The sequence below is a fragment of the Salvelinus fontinalis genome, chromosome 9 (assembly GCF_029448725.1).
Source record: "Salvelinus fontinalis isolate EN_2023a chromosome 9, ASM2944872v1, whole genome shotgun sequence".
Lineage (NCBI taxonomy): Eukaryota > Metazoa > Chordata > Actinopteri > Salmoniformes > Salmonidae > Salvelinus > Salvelinus fontinalis.
The window spans coordinates 50,177,005-50,193,053 of record NC_074673.1 but is presented as its reverse complement, the minus strand read 5'-3'; the positions used below and the strand labels follow the sequence as shown (position 1 = coordinate 50,193,053).

Below are 16,049 nucleotides of genomic sequence, written 5' to 3'. Positions count from 1 at the left end.
TCTCAAGGGCCATTTATTTGCCCCTGATGGGATAAATACAATTGTATGGATTGAATTACATATGTGAATCCTCAGTTTGGCCTTAGTTAATGCTCCACTAAGCATGCCCATGTCCATCTGCCTGCTTATAGGTATCTGAGGAGGGGACAGACCCTAACCCTTATGTGAAAACCTACCTGCTCCCAGACCCCCACAAAACCTCCAAGTGCAAAACAAAGATATCCAGGAAGACCAGGAACCCCACTTTCAACGAAATGGTGAGTGAAATCAGTGTGGCACATTTTCATTAGGCCACCGTAGAAAATTGTCATAGCTAACGGCTTTGTGTCCTCCCCGACTGTCACTTTGTAACTGTTCTCCTCATATGTCTTTGTGACGAATGCTAACTAATACAAATTGCTGCCAACTCGTGTTAACTGCTTTGACTACCTCCTCCTTAGCTGGTGTACAGTGGCTATAGCAAGGAGACCCTTGGGCTGCGGGAGCTGCAACTGAGCGTGCTTAGTGCCGAGTCGCTGAGAGAGAACTGCTACCTGGGCGGCGTCACGCTCAAACTCAAGGACTTCGACCTCAGCAAGGAGACGGTCAATTGGTACAAGCTGACCGCCGTGCCCTACTTCTAGACGACTCCACCTGGGAACAACTCCACTTCTCACCTCTTCAAAAACTCCAGAGATACACCCATATAAGGGCAACGGAACTGGCCACCCCCAGGGGGGGTGCTTCTAAACTCCACCCCCTTCCTCCTCAAGCTCACCTCATTCCCAACCTCTCTTTGACCCTGTCCAGAAACCCCTCCTACCCCCGAAGGCCGTTCATGTAGATCCTAAAGAATTATAAGCAATATGGTTGTAGCACCGACCTTTCAGATCTACACAAGTGCCTAAGGGATAGGGGCTAGGCTAGGGGTTGTTTCTGGGTGTGGGGCCTTTCTCTCACTCTCACTAATCATGGTTGTTTTCTCATCGTAGCAAACAATCTCCACTTATTTTGTTTGTTCCTAAACTATAACACGAGAGCTGTAATGTTTTGTACATTTTGACATTAGAGGACCAAAATGGCTTACTTTCAGAAGAGTATATAGATTGACACATTTATTTTTAAAAAGGGGTTCATTTTTACATTTAACTTTTTTCTACGTAGACAAATAGGAAGCGTCTGGTTTCCTGCTAAGCTAGTTGAGAATGTCTGGGGATGTGTCCGTCTCAAACCAGACTCCAGGAAAGAGAGTGATCTTGTGTTTCCCAATCACGTGCCAAAAGAACTGATGATGATGGCAAACCACTCTTCCAAAGGGGAACCGAACAGGGTGCCTTGTTTGTGTTCACAATCTCTACTACGCTCCACTTTAACCTTATCACAGTATATTTGATACAAATTGTGATACCCCAATTGAAAAAGAAATCTATTCTGTCAAATAATGTCAACAGTTCTTCCACTGTGAGCAGGGTTCAAGACTAGCATCAGAAGGTGTTGGAACGATCAGCTCCAACTTGTCTGCACACCACCATGTCTTTTTAATGGTAATTACTTGACTCCTTTTCGGGATTTGTATCACGAACACTCTTGTCGTGCATTTGATGGTGTAGGATATGGTTGCCTCTAAACACTGATCTAAGGTCAGATGTTATATTGCCACCTATTTGTTTAAGGGTAGAATTTGGGGTGGGGTAAGCTGATCCTAGATCTGTGCTATAGGGGTAACTTGACCTGGAGCCATATGGACAAAAAAAAGGGAAAGACATCCAGGGCAAGAGATACGCTGCTTCCTCTGAGCCAACTACAAAACTAAAGATGAAATAATGAATTTATCCTGGAGGGGTTTTAAAGAGAATATCAACAAAGACAAATAGTGACTTGATCCACTATTTTAATGACTGTAAAAATAAAATAAAAACATGCTGAGTTTGTATTATTAACATGGCCAGTTATTTATTCTTAATTGGTTACCTTAACCCGAATGAATCGGTGTGTACTGTAATCCCTTCTTTCCTAAAGCAAATTAAATGTTTTTTGAACAAAGACTGACGTTCATTGTGTTTTTTTGTTTATGTTGGCAAAGGGCCAATCGAATCAGTGATATTGACTGTCATTGATCATTGTATTTCTATGCACCTGATGGTCTCTTTTTCAAATCAAATGTCATTTGTCACTAAACCGGCGCTGAATACAACCGGTTTAGACCTAAAAGTGAAATGCTTACTAACCAGCAATGCAGTTGAGAAAAATACGTGTTAAAGTATTTACTAAAATAAATCTTCAGTAAAAAATAGAGGGGGAAAAAACCTAAGTAGCGTGGCTATATTACAGGGGGTACCGGTACAGAGTCAATGTGCGGGGGTACAGGTTAGTCGAGGTAAAGTGACTATTCATGGATAATAAACAGATAAGCAGCGTAAAAACGGGGGGAGAACAATGCAAATAGTGCGGGTAGCCATTTGATTAGATGTTCAGGAGTTTTATTTAGCTGGAAAAGTCAGTGAAAAGCATTCTTATGACAGCCCCCCCAAAAACAGTACCCCACATTTGACCGAAAATATAAGGATGTTTGAGAATGGTTGTTTCTCTAGCGCCATCGCTCACCTTTACAGCCAATCTAGTGGCGGGGCTGCAATTCAGTTGTCTGAAAACAGTGCGGGATTGTGGCTTTCTTCTACTCAAGCGCATTTGACGTAATTTCCCACGCAGGCGCAAAATTGTTATTTCAATCGCGTGGAGGCATTCATGTTCATTCCGAATATTTTCAAAGAGCCGGATTATTTTGCTCTGTTCACCTAAGAGTCGTTCATTTGGCTCCCAAACGGCTCTTCGTTCAGTAATGCTTAGAAATTGCCCTAAAACCATGAACAAATTCTAAATCTATAATTTAAAGCCTAAAACGTTGCTTACCGTTATATCAGATCGTGAAACGTGAGTTAAAATAAATGTTTACATGATCAAATTATTAGATTGCCCGTAAAAAAGAAAAAAAAAACACCTTCACCATATTGTTGCTGCACTGAGGAATTACCATCTTCAGACAATGTTTTTATAATTTATATCCAGATAATAGATATCTGGAGCTCAAAAATCAATATTAACAGCACAGAGTGAACAATGAGGTTTAGTTATAAAAATCTTTGATTAACAGTATGCAAATCAGTGAGCCAAATGAATGGCTCCCTCGGTTCCCAATGTTCACCAAAAGAGCTGTTGGTTCACGAACGACCCGCCATCCAAGGCTCTCTCTTTCTCTACTGCTATTATGGGTCGCATGCACGCTCCCGGGTAAGCTTTATTTTCACCGTACAAAACAGCTTTTTAAACATCAGTTATGAAATATATTTACAATTTATGCAATGAGAATATATTGTGTACACATGACATCCAAATTGAACCGTCTAAATTGCCCCAGTCCCAATAAATTAAGAGTTTGAACATTGCCCCATTTAGCAAGCTAACTTAGCCGGCAACAAGCTAGTTACAGCCAGTCGTATAACTCTGGTAACCGCTAGCTAACGTAAGTTAGCCAACACACTTCCTTGCATTTCTGTGGGATGATGTAAAGTCAGAAAGCTGAAGTATCCACCACACAAACACTTTATCACTAGCTTATAACGTTATTAGCTATCTAACTCCGTTTTTTCAATTTAGTCTTGTCTCAATGGTGCCATTTTAGCTAACGTTAGGGTGTTATAGTGGTAAAATAAACATTGCTTTTATGGCTGAACGGAGCATACCAAATGACACAACAGACTCAGAAGCACAGTGTGGTCAGATTTTTATTTATTTAACCAGGTAGGCCAGTTTAAAACAAGTTCTCATTTACAACTGCGACCTGGCCAAGATAAAGCAAAGCAGTGCGACAAACACAACAGTTACACAGAGTTACACATGGGATAGACAGACGTACAGTCAATAACACAATAACACAAATGTAAATACATTGTGTGCAAATAATAAGATTAGGGAGGTAAGGCAATAAATAAGCCATAGTGGCAAAATAATAACAATTTAGTATTAACACTGACTAGAGTGATAGATGTGCAAGCAGAGATACTGTGTTGCAAAAGAGCAAACAAAAAAATATGGGGACTAGGTAGTTGGGTGGACTATTTACAGATGGGCTGTGTACAGGTGCAGCGATTGGTAAACTGCTTTGACAGCTGATGCTTACAGTTAGTGAGGGAGATAAGTCTCCAGCTACAGCACAGGTGTCAAACTCATTCCACGGGGGGCCGAGTGTCTGCGGGTTTTCGCTCCTCCCTTATACTTGATTGATGAATTAACATCACTAATTAGTTAGGAACTCCCCACACCTGGTTGTCTAGGGCTTTATTGAAAGGAAAAACCAAAAACCTGCAGACACTAGGCCCTCCGTGGAATGAGTTTGACACCCCTGAGCTACAGTGACTTTTGCAGTTCGTTCCAGTCGTTGGCAGCGAGGAGTTGGCTTTGGGGATGACCAGTGAAATATACCTGCTGGAGTGTGTGCTACAGGGTGGGTGTTGCTATGGTGACTAGTAAACTGAGAAGGCGGGGCTTTACTTAGCAAAGACTTCTAGATGACCTGGAGCCAGTGGTTTGGCAACTGATATGTAGCAAGGGCCAGCCAATGAGAGCATACAGGTCGCAGTGGTGGGTAGTATATGGAGCTTTAGAGTGACAAAACGGATGGCACTGTTAGACTACGTCCAATTTGCTGAGTAGTGTTGGAGGCATAGGTTAATGGCAAAGCCTTTTCCAAAAATAGCACCAAAATGACCTGGGTGTTCCGAGCCCTAGCTGAATGCTGATTGGCTGAAAGAACAGACTTTAGCCGTGCATATTGGCCATAAACCACACCTCCTTCGGCCTTATAGCTTAATTATAATGGGTGGGTCTAATCCTGAATGCTGATAGGTTAAAAGTGCATTTCAGACAGTGTCTTTTCCACAAGTTATCACCGGCTAAATCTATGACGTTAAAATGCATATTTACTCTGTTCCATCTGACTGCGCAATCCACTGTCTCATCAGCCCAGGCAGGGAAGTTGATCTCCACTATTATAAAAAGCATGTAGACATTCTCACATTAATTTTAGACTCAATATTTCGTTTTTGACAGCGGAAATTTGTATAAACTGTCTGTTTCCATATTCAAATTTGGTCTCCAACAAGCCGGTGTTTGGAGGATATATTGGCATTGTTTGCTGGCCCTCCACGAACAACACCCGTTTTTCTTCCAAACACCGGCTTCTCGGACATTATCACTTAATTATACCATGGAGTTGTTAGCCAATGCTCTCTGATTGGCTTTAAGAGTGTTCTAAAGCGTGCATTATTTCCATATAACGCTTGGTATATTTGCACGGTAGAATTCAATGGCTATAGTAAAAAAAAAAAATAATAATATGTAAAGACTAAATTCGGTTAGCTAAACTAGCGCGTTTGTTTGGTTACCATGGCAACTACTATAGCTATCTAAACTTGCTAGCTACTTCAGTGGATGTTGAACCTATTTCTTCAAGCAAGTGAGTAAATTTCTAGTGGCAAATGTGTTAAATTACAGCCATGGTATAAAAGGGATAATCAACTCGGGGCTCTATGCGTTTTCTGGAAAATAATACAACTCCCCTGGGTGGAAGGTCAGTTCCACTCCGCTAGCGCGTTGTGGAACACACCTTCCACGTTGTTCATTATTTTCCATGGAATGCATCCCTTATGAAACATATCTCAAGAAAGGAATGTCCTATCAACATGACAGTTTCAGGGGTTATACAATAATATGAGCATGTTAAAATGGAATATAATGAAATAAACATATGCAAATTTGATGTTAATTTATGCACATATTTAATGTTTGTATGCAATAAAATCATTGACAATTGCTAGGTTTCCATCTAATTGGTGACAGATTTTCATACGAATATTGTAAAACCTGCATAATGAAAATATACGCATTTCCCCACCAGTGTTTCCACCAAATGGACAAAATGTAATTTTTCACTCAAATTTTCATTTCATTGCATTTTCAACGCCTCTGATAGTTTTGTCACAAAACTGTTGCATTAAATAGCAAATGTGCCTACTCTGGTCTTGGCACATGTTCTCTATCCAACAGCTCGCAGAACGTCTACATGATGAGAATATTATGGATAGGAGCAAGAATATCTTTATTTGTCAAATGGCAGTCAAGCATCGATCATCATGTCACCAGAATAAGACCCCCCTATTTATTGGAAAGGAGCATCAAGATCACCATGCCCTTTCACCACCCTGTGACGTTCATCCTAATTTATTTCATCTATAGCCTAATAAACTGCATGGTTTCTCGATTCATAGTTTCAATTGCTTCATATCAAATTAGTCCTGAGATTTAAATTGATTCAAGTGAATTTTTGTTTCACCAAATCGTGCGAGAGAGGGAGTCTTGAGAAAACGGCACACTCTCCCTCAGCTAATGTTAGCCAACTAGCTAAACGGCTTGTTAGCCACCTACTCGCGGTAAAGCTATGATCGTTTCAACAATTCAGAATGAAATCTTTATAGCAGCATATTAAAATGCTACCAAGAACCTGAGCTTTGTAGTGATAATACGTTTTTGTATATGGTCACAGTGTAGGTGAATGCTTGTTTGTTGCTTACATTCTCACTCAGCCGATTTTTGCAGAAGTCAGTCAACGTCTTCTTCGAGTTGATACTCTAATAGTTTGATTGAACACGATAACACCTACAGAAATTGACTAATGTGAAAGCAGTATTTTCAGGAGAGCCCGAAAAGTGGTTGTCAGAAGCGTCAAACCGCTCTGACCCCTCTGATTGAGTAGCTCCCCCGAATCAGATGCTCACAAATGGTTTATCAGACAACACTGACATTTACACAATTTTGTTATTCACAACATATTAAGGAAGATTTTTGTGAAAAAAAGATTTACATTTAATTCAGTTAATAAAATGGTATTGTCTGTAGATAGCCTTGAATTATATACAGTATGTATATTCTCTAACTCTATCTTGGTTCGTGCAGGTGACTGTGACCTCCTCCTCAGTCAGACCAATTAGCAGAACTGCTAGAATATGTTCTGGAAGTTAAGATGGGAGACATTGCTCAGTTTCTTGGTTAACCAGTCACCTGCAGGAACCAACCCTATGAACAATGCCTATTTAGCTTTTTTATATAGCAGTATATAAGAGGACTGAAGGGACCGCCCTGGCGGAGCTTGTGACAGACTTGTACATGTGTTTGTTGCAACCTCTACAATTAACTGATAATAAATAGTGAGTCATTGAATATTGACTCCAGGTGTCCCTGGTGTTGAATATCCACCACAATATCATGATTAATAAAGTGAGCACCAGAATCAAACCGTATTCTCGCTCAGCGTCCAGATTTTGTTACGTGAACTAACATCCTACTAACGTTAGTATTTGAGTCTTATCACCATCTCGGTCGGTTCATTGAATTTGTAGCCAACAATGAATTGCACCACACACACAAAAATTTCAACATGTTTGCTGCCATTTTAGCTACTTAGAAATTGCCCAACTAATGTGAATGCCATTTCTGTTGCAGAAAGGGCTTGTCCCAGTCGGCGCTGCCTTACAGGCGAAGTGTCCCCACTGTAAGTACAACGGTTCATCAGTATTGTTGGGTCAATATTGGTCTGCTGTATACTATACGAGTGGATGTAGGCAGCTAGTGTCTACATAAGACTGGTAAGTAAGCCTTCAGTAAGAAGGTGAGTGGACACCTACCTGATTGTAGGGAAGTCAAATGAATGGGCTGCTGTAGATATGGGTGTTCTTTCTAGTGCGCCCGGTTAAATTGTGCATAAGAGCATTTTTGTAATCTCAAAATGGTTCCACTAGTGAGAAATGTGTGATTATTGAAAAAATCTTGCTTCATTAACTATCATCCTAAATTAAGATATTGAATTATTACGCTAGTTTCCAGCATGTGGACAGTATGTGTTACTGCAAGCTGACGTTTTGACCACATTGAATTGGGGAGAATTGCACATCCTTTTTACTTCAGACTGGTGATGTTAGTAAAAGGTTGTAGTCAACACGACACAAGATCAATTGCATAATTCATATCTTTGGTTTTGTACTGTTAATTTTGTCATATGCGCTGGAGATAGCAGGTCTTAGAACGCAGCTATCCTTTTGTGTCTCAAATGGCACAGAGAATTCTGGGCGGTCTCTGTAAAAGTCGCTGACCGCACACCAATACACAAACTATCACTCAAACAGCTGACCCTTTTTATTGTAAATAAGAATATAATGTTTTTAAACACTTCTACATTCATGTGGATGCCACCATGATTGTGAATAATCCTGAATGAATCGTGAATAATGAGTGAGAAAGTTAGACTCACAAATATCACCCCCCCCCCAAATGATAACCTTCCTTGTTATTGTAATGGTGAGATGTTAGCATGTCTTGGGAGTTGTGATATTTGTGCGTCTGTAGCTTTTTACAGACGCACAACATTAATGTAGAAATGTTTAGAAACATTATATTCTTATTTACAATAAAGGGGTTAGCTGTTACTTTTGTGATAGTTTGTGTATTGGTGTGCGGTCAGCGACTTTTATTTAATTAATATTTATTTATTTAAATACATTTTACCCCCTTTTCTCCCCAATTTTCGTGGTATCCAATCGCTAGTAATTACTATCTTGTCTCATCGCTACAACTCCCATACGGGCTCGGGAGAGACGAAGGTCGAAAGCCATGCGTCCTCCGAAGCACAACCCAACCAAGCCGCACTGCTTCTTATTAACACAGCACGCCTCCAACCCGGAAGCCAGCCGCACCAATGTGTCGGAGGAAACACCGTGCACCTGGCCCCCTTGGTTAGCGCGCACTGCGCCCGGCCCGCCACAGGAGTCGCTGGAGCGCGATGAGACAAGGATATCCCTACCGGCCAAACCCTCCCTAACCCGGACGACGCTAGGCCAATTGTGCGTCGCCCCACGGACCTCCCGGTCGCGGCCGGCTGCGACAGAGCCTGGGCGCGAACCCAGAGACTCTGGTGGCGCAGTTAGCGATGCAGTGGCCTAGACCACTGCGCCACCCGGGAGGCACGGTCAGCGACTTTTATAGAGAGACCGCCCAGATAATATTCACATTTTTGGTGACTTCAGTATTTGCCTAGAAGAGTAAATCGTGCCTCATTAGCTCATTGTTATGGATGTATCCAAATAAATGTCACTAGAGGACAGAGTAAACAAATGCAAAAAAAAAAAATGTGGAAAAATATGCCGTTCTGCCCTTGAGCAAGGCAGTTAACCCCCAACTGTTCCCCGGGCAGAATGACACCCACCTGTCTTGATCAATGAGATGATTTGGGGGAAAATTATGACAGCATGTATATTATTTGATTTGTGCATATTGGGAAAAAATAAATTAAACAACTCTACATTTTCTGATTGCCTGGTTTCATGGGCAACTAGCCACAGGAGTTTATAAGCCACCGGAGCCTTCTGAAATTATTAAGGAAGTACTGCTAAATTTAGTTTGGTGGAAATTCTTCTGTAATTGGTGAGTATGGAGCCAATAATTACCTCCGTACGGGAGCTTCACACACCGAGTTACAGAATGTGGCTAGGCGTTACAATGGTTGGAGCTTAGATTGCTCATATCCTGGTCTGCTCGCTGAACCCAGACTCCAAGTGTATATGAAAAGGTTTGTCAATCCAGGCATGGATGATGTCAGTGTACTCCTTATAATCGGGAGTAGCTATCCTTCCGAGCCTGGATTAATGTACATTTTCATATCCGTTTGCGGTCTGGGTTCTGTGAGGTGATCATCGGATGAAAAGTCAGCCCTCCTCATCATGCTCCGGCCTTCAATGGCATAACACTCTTATGGTGTTCTCTTCCAGTGGCTGAAGCTGACATCTGATGATGTCAAGGAACAGATCTTCAAGCTGGCCAAGAAGGGATTGACCCCATCTCAGATTGGTAAGTGCAACAATAGCAAATACCAGCTGACGGTCCATGAATGAGATAGCTTTATCTATTCATTGTTGTTGAATTGTCATCTTTGGGTGAGTTCTGAATAAAGCTGGATTTAGGCTAACAGGGGTCCCTGTCTGTTTTCTCATGGGCAAACTGCTTTGGTGTCATGCCAAACAGACAGGTATCCAACCATGATTAAGGTAATTTCTCTTGACTGTCCAGTTGACTCTGTGTCCCTTCCTTCCTCCCCCTCTCTGTCCAGGTGTCATTCTGAGGGACTCCCATGGTGTGGCCCAGGTGCGATTTGTCACCGGCAACAAGATTCTGAGGATCCTCAAGACCAAAGGCCTGGCTCCAGATCTTCCCGAGGACCTGTACCACCTCATCAAGAAGGCTGTGGCTGTCAGGAAGCATCTGGAGAGGAACAGAAAGGTGAGCAGGCTCACATGACATGGGCCCTGATGGAACACTTTGAAAATACATCCTTCCTTTTTTAAGGTATCTGTGACCAGCAGATGCATGTCTGTATTCCCAGTCATGTGAAATTAATAGATTAGGGCCTAATGAATTCATTTCAATCGACTGATTTCCTCATATGAACTGTAACTCAATAAAATCAATGAAATTGTTGCATGTTGCGTTTTATATTTATGTTCAGTATATTTACATCTGATGGCCGAAGTGACCCCCATCGCACAATCGTCAAAAGTAGGCCGACCGATGTAAACACGTTTTTGTCTCTCACAAGATGTTAAGCTTTGAGCCATATCAGGGACAGCCCTCTCCTGTCTGGGTCTGGTTTTTTTGTACTGCATGTGGGGATGAGTCATGTGTGCACTCTTTAAGAATAGCTTGTTAAGATACTTTGTTTCTAGAGATGCTAATGTCTGTACCCCTGTTTTTTTGCAGGACAAAGATGCCAAGTTCCGCCTGATTCTCACCGAGAGCAGGATCCACAGACTGGCCCGTTACTACAAGACCAAGAGAGTACTTGCTCCCAACTGGAAGTAGTATGTACCAGTAAAGACAATTACTGCTCTTTTGTATGGCAAACATAGTCTGCCATACTTAATTAAGCTCAAATTGCTTCATAACATGTCCATTATATTACTGTACCAGACCTCTGTCTATGCCATTTAATTTGGTCGCTATGACTCCTGCACAATTCTATGTCCTGCTCTTTATCCTGTAAGAGCTGAGATATTTCTGTTGTGCCAGAGGAATGCTGGAGGTCAATTATCAGAGTGGCTGCACTGCCAACTCTGCCAGTCCCCTTCATATAGCACTGTATTATACACTCTAACCATGGTTTTTTTTCCGGGTTGTCTGATCTTGGGTCAAATATAACCAATTAGAATGTGAGTCATTATTTAAATAAATAAAATGTTGAAGTGAGGTGCCCTGATTTGTGTTGTAAATTGAAATGCAAAGCAGTTATTTGTATTCTCTTCATGCTTGGTTTGGTGGTACACTTTTGGTTTGTGAGAGTATTATTGCGTTTTCCTGTCTCTAATCATTTCTTTTATGTTTCTTCTACAGCGAGTCCTCGACAGCTTCTGCTTTGGTGGCATAATCATCATCACGCTTTGGATAAATAAATAATTGGGATTCAAATATTTATTTGTCTTGTATTTATTTAATGAGGACATTTTTGAGAATAATTTGTATGTCTTTATGTAGCCGTCTCAATTAATTACATGTCGGCATAATATGGACATGTAGTGGGAGCTTTTATTTGTGTTATTGTGACGTCATTTTAAACTGAACTAAAGACGAAACCAAGGGGAATTTACTGGAACTTTCCATGCACTTTCCATGCGTCACTGAAACACGTGAGTGGAGGGTGCGTTTACAATGAGGAGGAGGTACTTGGATGTGACTGACGCTTCCGTGTCCAATCACAGCATGATATGACGACGCGAACTTGATTATTTAAGGATAGTGTCGTCGCAATCGTTCCACATTCACTCTACTACAACATCACAACTGAAAATATGCCTGCACTACTAGTCAACATTTGAGATATTTTATATACGTAGAAGTAATACTTAAGGGGGAAATGAAGCCTTTTCATACAGTACGACAACTGACGAGGGAGATTAATCTAGTTGTTTTCGACGAGCGATATCAGAATACGTGAGGATAATTCTTCGAATCATAGACATGGCTCGAGTTAAAATGGCATCAAGTGGCATCAATTCTTCGACTAGTTCTCCTCGAACTGCGATGGAGAGGTTTGGCGACGGTGGTATGGCACTCCTACCGTGGATCATGCATATACTGACCGTACAGTGGGAACAACTACGGTTGTTGGTCCCTGTCATTTACTACAGTTTCTTGTCAGGTACAGTAACGTTCATTTCCATGTGTAACTCTGTTGTGTGTTGTATGTGTGGAACTGCTTTGCTTTATCTTGGCCAGGTCGCAGTTGCAAATGAGAACTTGTTTGTCAACTAGCCTACCTGGCGAAAAAAAAATAATTGATACAGAAAGCTCACTTCCTTTTGTATGTGTGGGGAAATGTGACCCTGGTCGCACGGATTGTAACTTGTTTTGACCTGGTACCGTAAAATAGGCGACAGTAACAATATAACAAGTTCATTAATGACCTTGTTTTATAAAAAATGGAGGGGAGAATGGGTTGGTAGGCTAGTTATTGTCCAAATAACAATACCGGACAAAGAACCACTTACCATATTTGGTATGACATGTCAACAATTTGTTTGTACATTGTTTAATCCATACAGTCTATTGGTTAATCAGGCAAAAAGAGGGACGTTTTGGCAAATTATATAGGTAGCCTAACCTATTTTTTTTTTTTTTCTTCAACAGGTTTCCATATGTTCAGGTTTGAAGTTCACCTAAGAATCAACTCTGTCTCTGGAAATTCCCACACAGGGGCCTTTCTGTCCAGCCTACAGGCTGAGGCGATGTACTGCAGTTTGGTGGACGACTTTGTGTCCCATGCCAGGATGGATAGCGATTATGGACTTTACCTTGGACACCACCCCAGCTGGAAACTGGGCTTTCCAGGTGACTGTAACCTGTTAGTGAGCAGCACTGATTGTAGCTCCAGCTTGGATGAAATGTCTCGCAACAACAAGGAGAAAGCGTTTGACTTCAAAACCAAACATGACACCACCGAAGATGATCTGAGTGTTTACTGGGGTAAAGAGGATGACCGAAACCGTGGAGCGTTTGACAGTGAGGACAGTAAAGCACTTTGCGAGTCCCTGGCCATCTCCAGCGACCCTTACAAGCCCTTCTCTTTCCCCCTCTGCAATTCAAGCTGCTCCAATATGGGGGAAACAAAAAGTGAAGATCAATTTGGCGGCGGCCTTGACTGTAACTTGTCCAGTCGGCCGGGTGAAGAACTTCAAGAGACCCTCGGTGGCTTGAACATCTGGACCAGTCGTTCAGATAGCGAAAGCAGCTGGGGGAGTTCTGATGGTTCGTGCGCAGACCTGGACGAAGAGGAGAGCGAGAGGCTCTGGGAGCTCTTCACCAGCCCCGTCGACCCATACAACCCCCTGTGTTTCACGGCATCTGTAGCCAGCTCAGTCCCTCACACAGACAAAACACTTACACACTCCCAGGAGGCTGAAAGGGCCTCAGTCCTGACCTCATGTTCTTCTGACATCGTTGACAGTGAGACCCCTGGCCCTTCCTCCTCTGATGACACAGAGGAGCAGCTATGGAGGTCCTGCTCCCAAAATGAAGACCATTACCACCCTCTGAACTTCCGTGCCTGCCTCCAGAGCTCCCCTACAACCACAGAGCCACCTGCCTTCAGCACTGGAGACCCACTCACCCCACAGACCTGTCCCACACAGACACCACCTGGCCAGGGTAAGCAGAGGGACGTTGTGGCCAAAAGCTTCCAAACAACCAGGCACACAAAGCCTTGTCTACCCAAGAGACAGTTAAATCAGCATGACCACCCAGCTACTACACTAGTGCCCTGGAGGAGACCTGAAGCTAAAGTAACAGGAGGACAAGGACAACCTCAGGAGAAGTTCAACCACCCTCTGAAAAAGGTTATTAGTTTTCCATGTTCTACATCCCTCAGTCTATAGTTCTAGTTTTACCACCTTAAAAATGATACATGGCCATGTCGCCCATATAAACATTTGCAACCAAACATTATGTACTATTAATAGCTCAAGTTTACATATTGGCTAAACACGAACAAACAAGACATGCAGTTCATAATACTTGAATATTAGAAACTTAATATTAGTAAGGGGGAACCACTTATTTACTCAGAAATACAAAACAAATATATAAAAAGGGTAATGGGTGATTCCACACTAGCGGGAGCGCAAATAGTTTTTCGATATTCTAGATTGTTTTGGCAATTTTCACAAACTTAATTGGGCGAGAAAGGATGTTTGATATGCTTCTTCCATTTGTATCACAAACTGTTTTTGAGAGAATCGTGAATGGCCATTTTAGGCCCTTTTTAGACTTATTACATGCCTCCTTTTAAGACCTGTGAACCGACAACATCTTGGTGTCATTTATACTCCTTATAGTGAGCTCTCGAATATGGATTATGTCTAGATTCTGAAAAGAAAAAAATCACATTAATTTATTTTACATTAAATATGAATATCTCAAAGCTACACTATTTTGATTTAGATAACTTTTGACATTGTTTAGAACAATATTCTCTTTAAACATGTCACATTTCCAGAGTGGGCTTTCTTGTACTTCTTAATGTTATAATCCATTTTATACATAGAAAGTGAAGTTATAGGTCATTAACCAATCACAGCCCTCCTTTAGGATTGTGAATTCAGCAAATCACCAGCAGATGTAGCTCACTTTGAATCCATTTACCACTCACTGTGTTTGTTGATGATGCTCATGAAATGTATCATAACTTCAGCATTAGCAGAGAGCCCCTTCTGGAAATGTGATGTACTTGTAGAGTATATTGTTCCAAAGGATGTCTTAAAATGAACAAAATAAAATGGGTAGTTTTGAGATTAATATTTTTAATGTTGAATAAATGTAAACAATTTCAGAATCCAGACATACTCCATGTTTTAGAGCACACTATAAGGAGTATAATGCCACCACGATGTCTGTATTATGTACAGATTGTTTGGGATACAAATGTAAAAAGCATATTAAACAGCCTTCCTCCCAATGAAGTTTTCATGTGAGAATTGCTAGAACAATCTGAGTTACCAAAAATATATTTCCTGCTCCCGTTAGTGTGGAATCGCCCTAATGTAACTTGTCGTATAGTTGCTGGTGAGGTCAGTCAATGACTTATCTACCTCGTACACATTGTAGGCTTACTTATGTGCTAACCCAAGCCCTTGTTTATTGTTGTTAAGCAACAGAAGTTGTAATGACTAAACCTGTCATGTGATGTGAGAGTCATGCGTCAGTGGAGAGTTCACTTCCAGTTAATGTTGCGTGACTGTCTCCCAACACTGCAGTCAAATGCTCTCATCTGACACGTGTGTACCTGTTTGTGTACTTTAGGTGCGGTTCTCACCACTTGTCCAGGTCCATGTGATGCATACTTGGCCCTTTGCCCAGCAGATGTCTCGCAAAGGACCCTGGGAGGAACTAGCCCGCGATAGAGACCGGTTCCGAAAGAGGATCCAGGAAACGGAGCAGGCCATTGGTTACTGCTTCAGTAAATCACACAGAGACACGATTCGGGCAAATTTGCTAAGCACTTCAACATCAGCCCATTCAATACCAGTCCATGAGCTCTAAATGTTTTACCATACCTTCCTAATGAGAACTTTTGATTGGTTGCGATGAAACATGGTTTTAGGTCAATTATAATGAAAAGATGGTGGTCCTAGGCCAATAGGATTTGGCATCAAATTCTACCTGCACTGTACCTCAACACTGTTGCACTGGTTTTTATATTGGATATAGTTATTAACCTCATCATGAATGTATGTAATGTTATTTTGTATGCCTTACAATGTAATTTATTAATGCCCTATTGTGCTTGTTTAAAGTGTTTGAATTTGTACCATTTTGAAATGTTCATCTTTATACAGATAAGTGGTGTATTTAGGACTAAAATAATTAACAGATGGTATTTGTGATCATACTGTAGTTAATAAACAACCTGTTTGACACCATAA

The 16,049-nt window shown here is 41.5% G+C and overlaps 3 protein-coding genes and 1 non-coding gene across 4 annotated transcripts in view; all 4 read left to right on the top strand.

Annotated features, from left to right (window-relative positions):
* The window catches only part of pik3c2a (phosphatidylinositol-4-phosphate 3-kinase, catalytic subunit type 2 alpha), a 62,800-nt gene extending 60,776 nt beyond the window's left edge, over positions 1-2,024 (top strand). The window contains exons 33-34 of the mRNA XM_055934743.1: positions 132-257; positions 441-2,024. Coding sequence (XP_055790718.1) covers positions 132-257; positions 441-623 — 309 coding nt within the window. The 3' untranslated portion in view covers positions 624-2,024. The remainder of the gene's footprint in view (positions 1-131; positions 258-440) is intronic.
* A 1,182-nt stretch (positions 2,025-3,206) lies between these two features.
* LOC129862779 (40S ribosomal protein S13) lies at positions 3,207-11,543 on the top strand. Its single transcript, XM_055934742.1, has 6 exons — positions 3,207-3,267; positions 7,534-7,582; positions 9,852-9,930; positions 10,190-10,359; positions 10,837-10,937; positions 11,467-11,543. The coding sequence occupies exons 1-6, from the start codon at positions 3,245-3,247 to the stop codon at positions 11,498-11,500; spliced, it is 456 nt and encodes a 151-aa protein (XP_055790717.1). The 5' UTR covers positions 3,207-3,244; the 3' UTR covers positions 11,501-11,543.
* LOC129863050 (small nucleolar RNA SNORA19) lies at positions 11,085-11,212 on the top strand. The gene has a single exon (XR_008760915.1). It is a non-coding gene; the product is annotated as a small nucleolar RNA SNORA19 (small nucleolar RNA).
* A 309-nt stretch (positions 11,544-11,852) lies between the features above and the next one.
* LOC129862778 (protein phosphatase 1 regulatory subunit 15B-like) lies at positions 11,853-16,049 on the top strand. The gene is made up of 3 exons (XM_055934741.1): positions 11,853-12,271; positions 12,760-13,964; positions 15,427-16,049. Exons 1-3 carry the CDS (start codon positions 12,091-12,093, stop codon positions 15,664-15,666), a joined length of 1,626 nt encoding a protein of 541 aa, XP_055790716.1. The 5' UTR covers positions 11,853-12,090; the 3' UTR covers positions 15,667-16,049.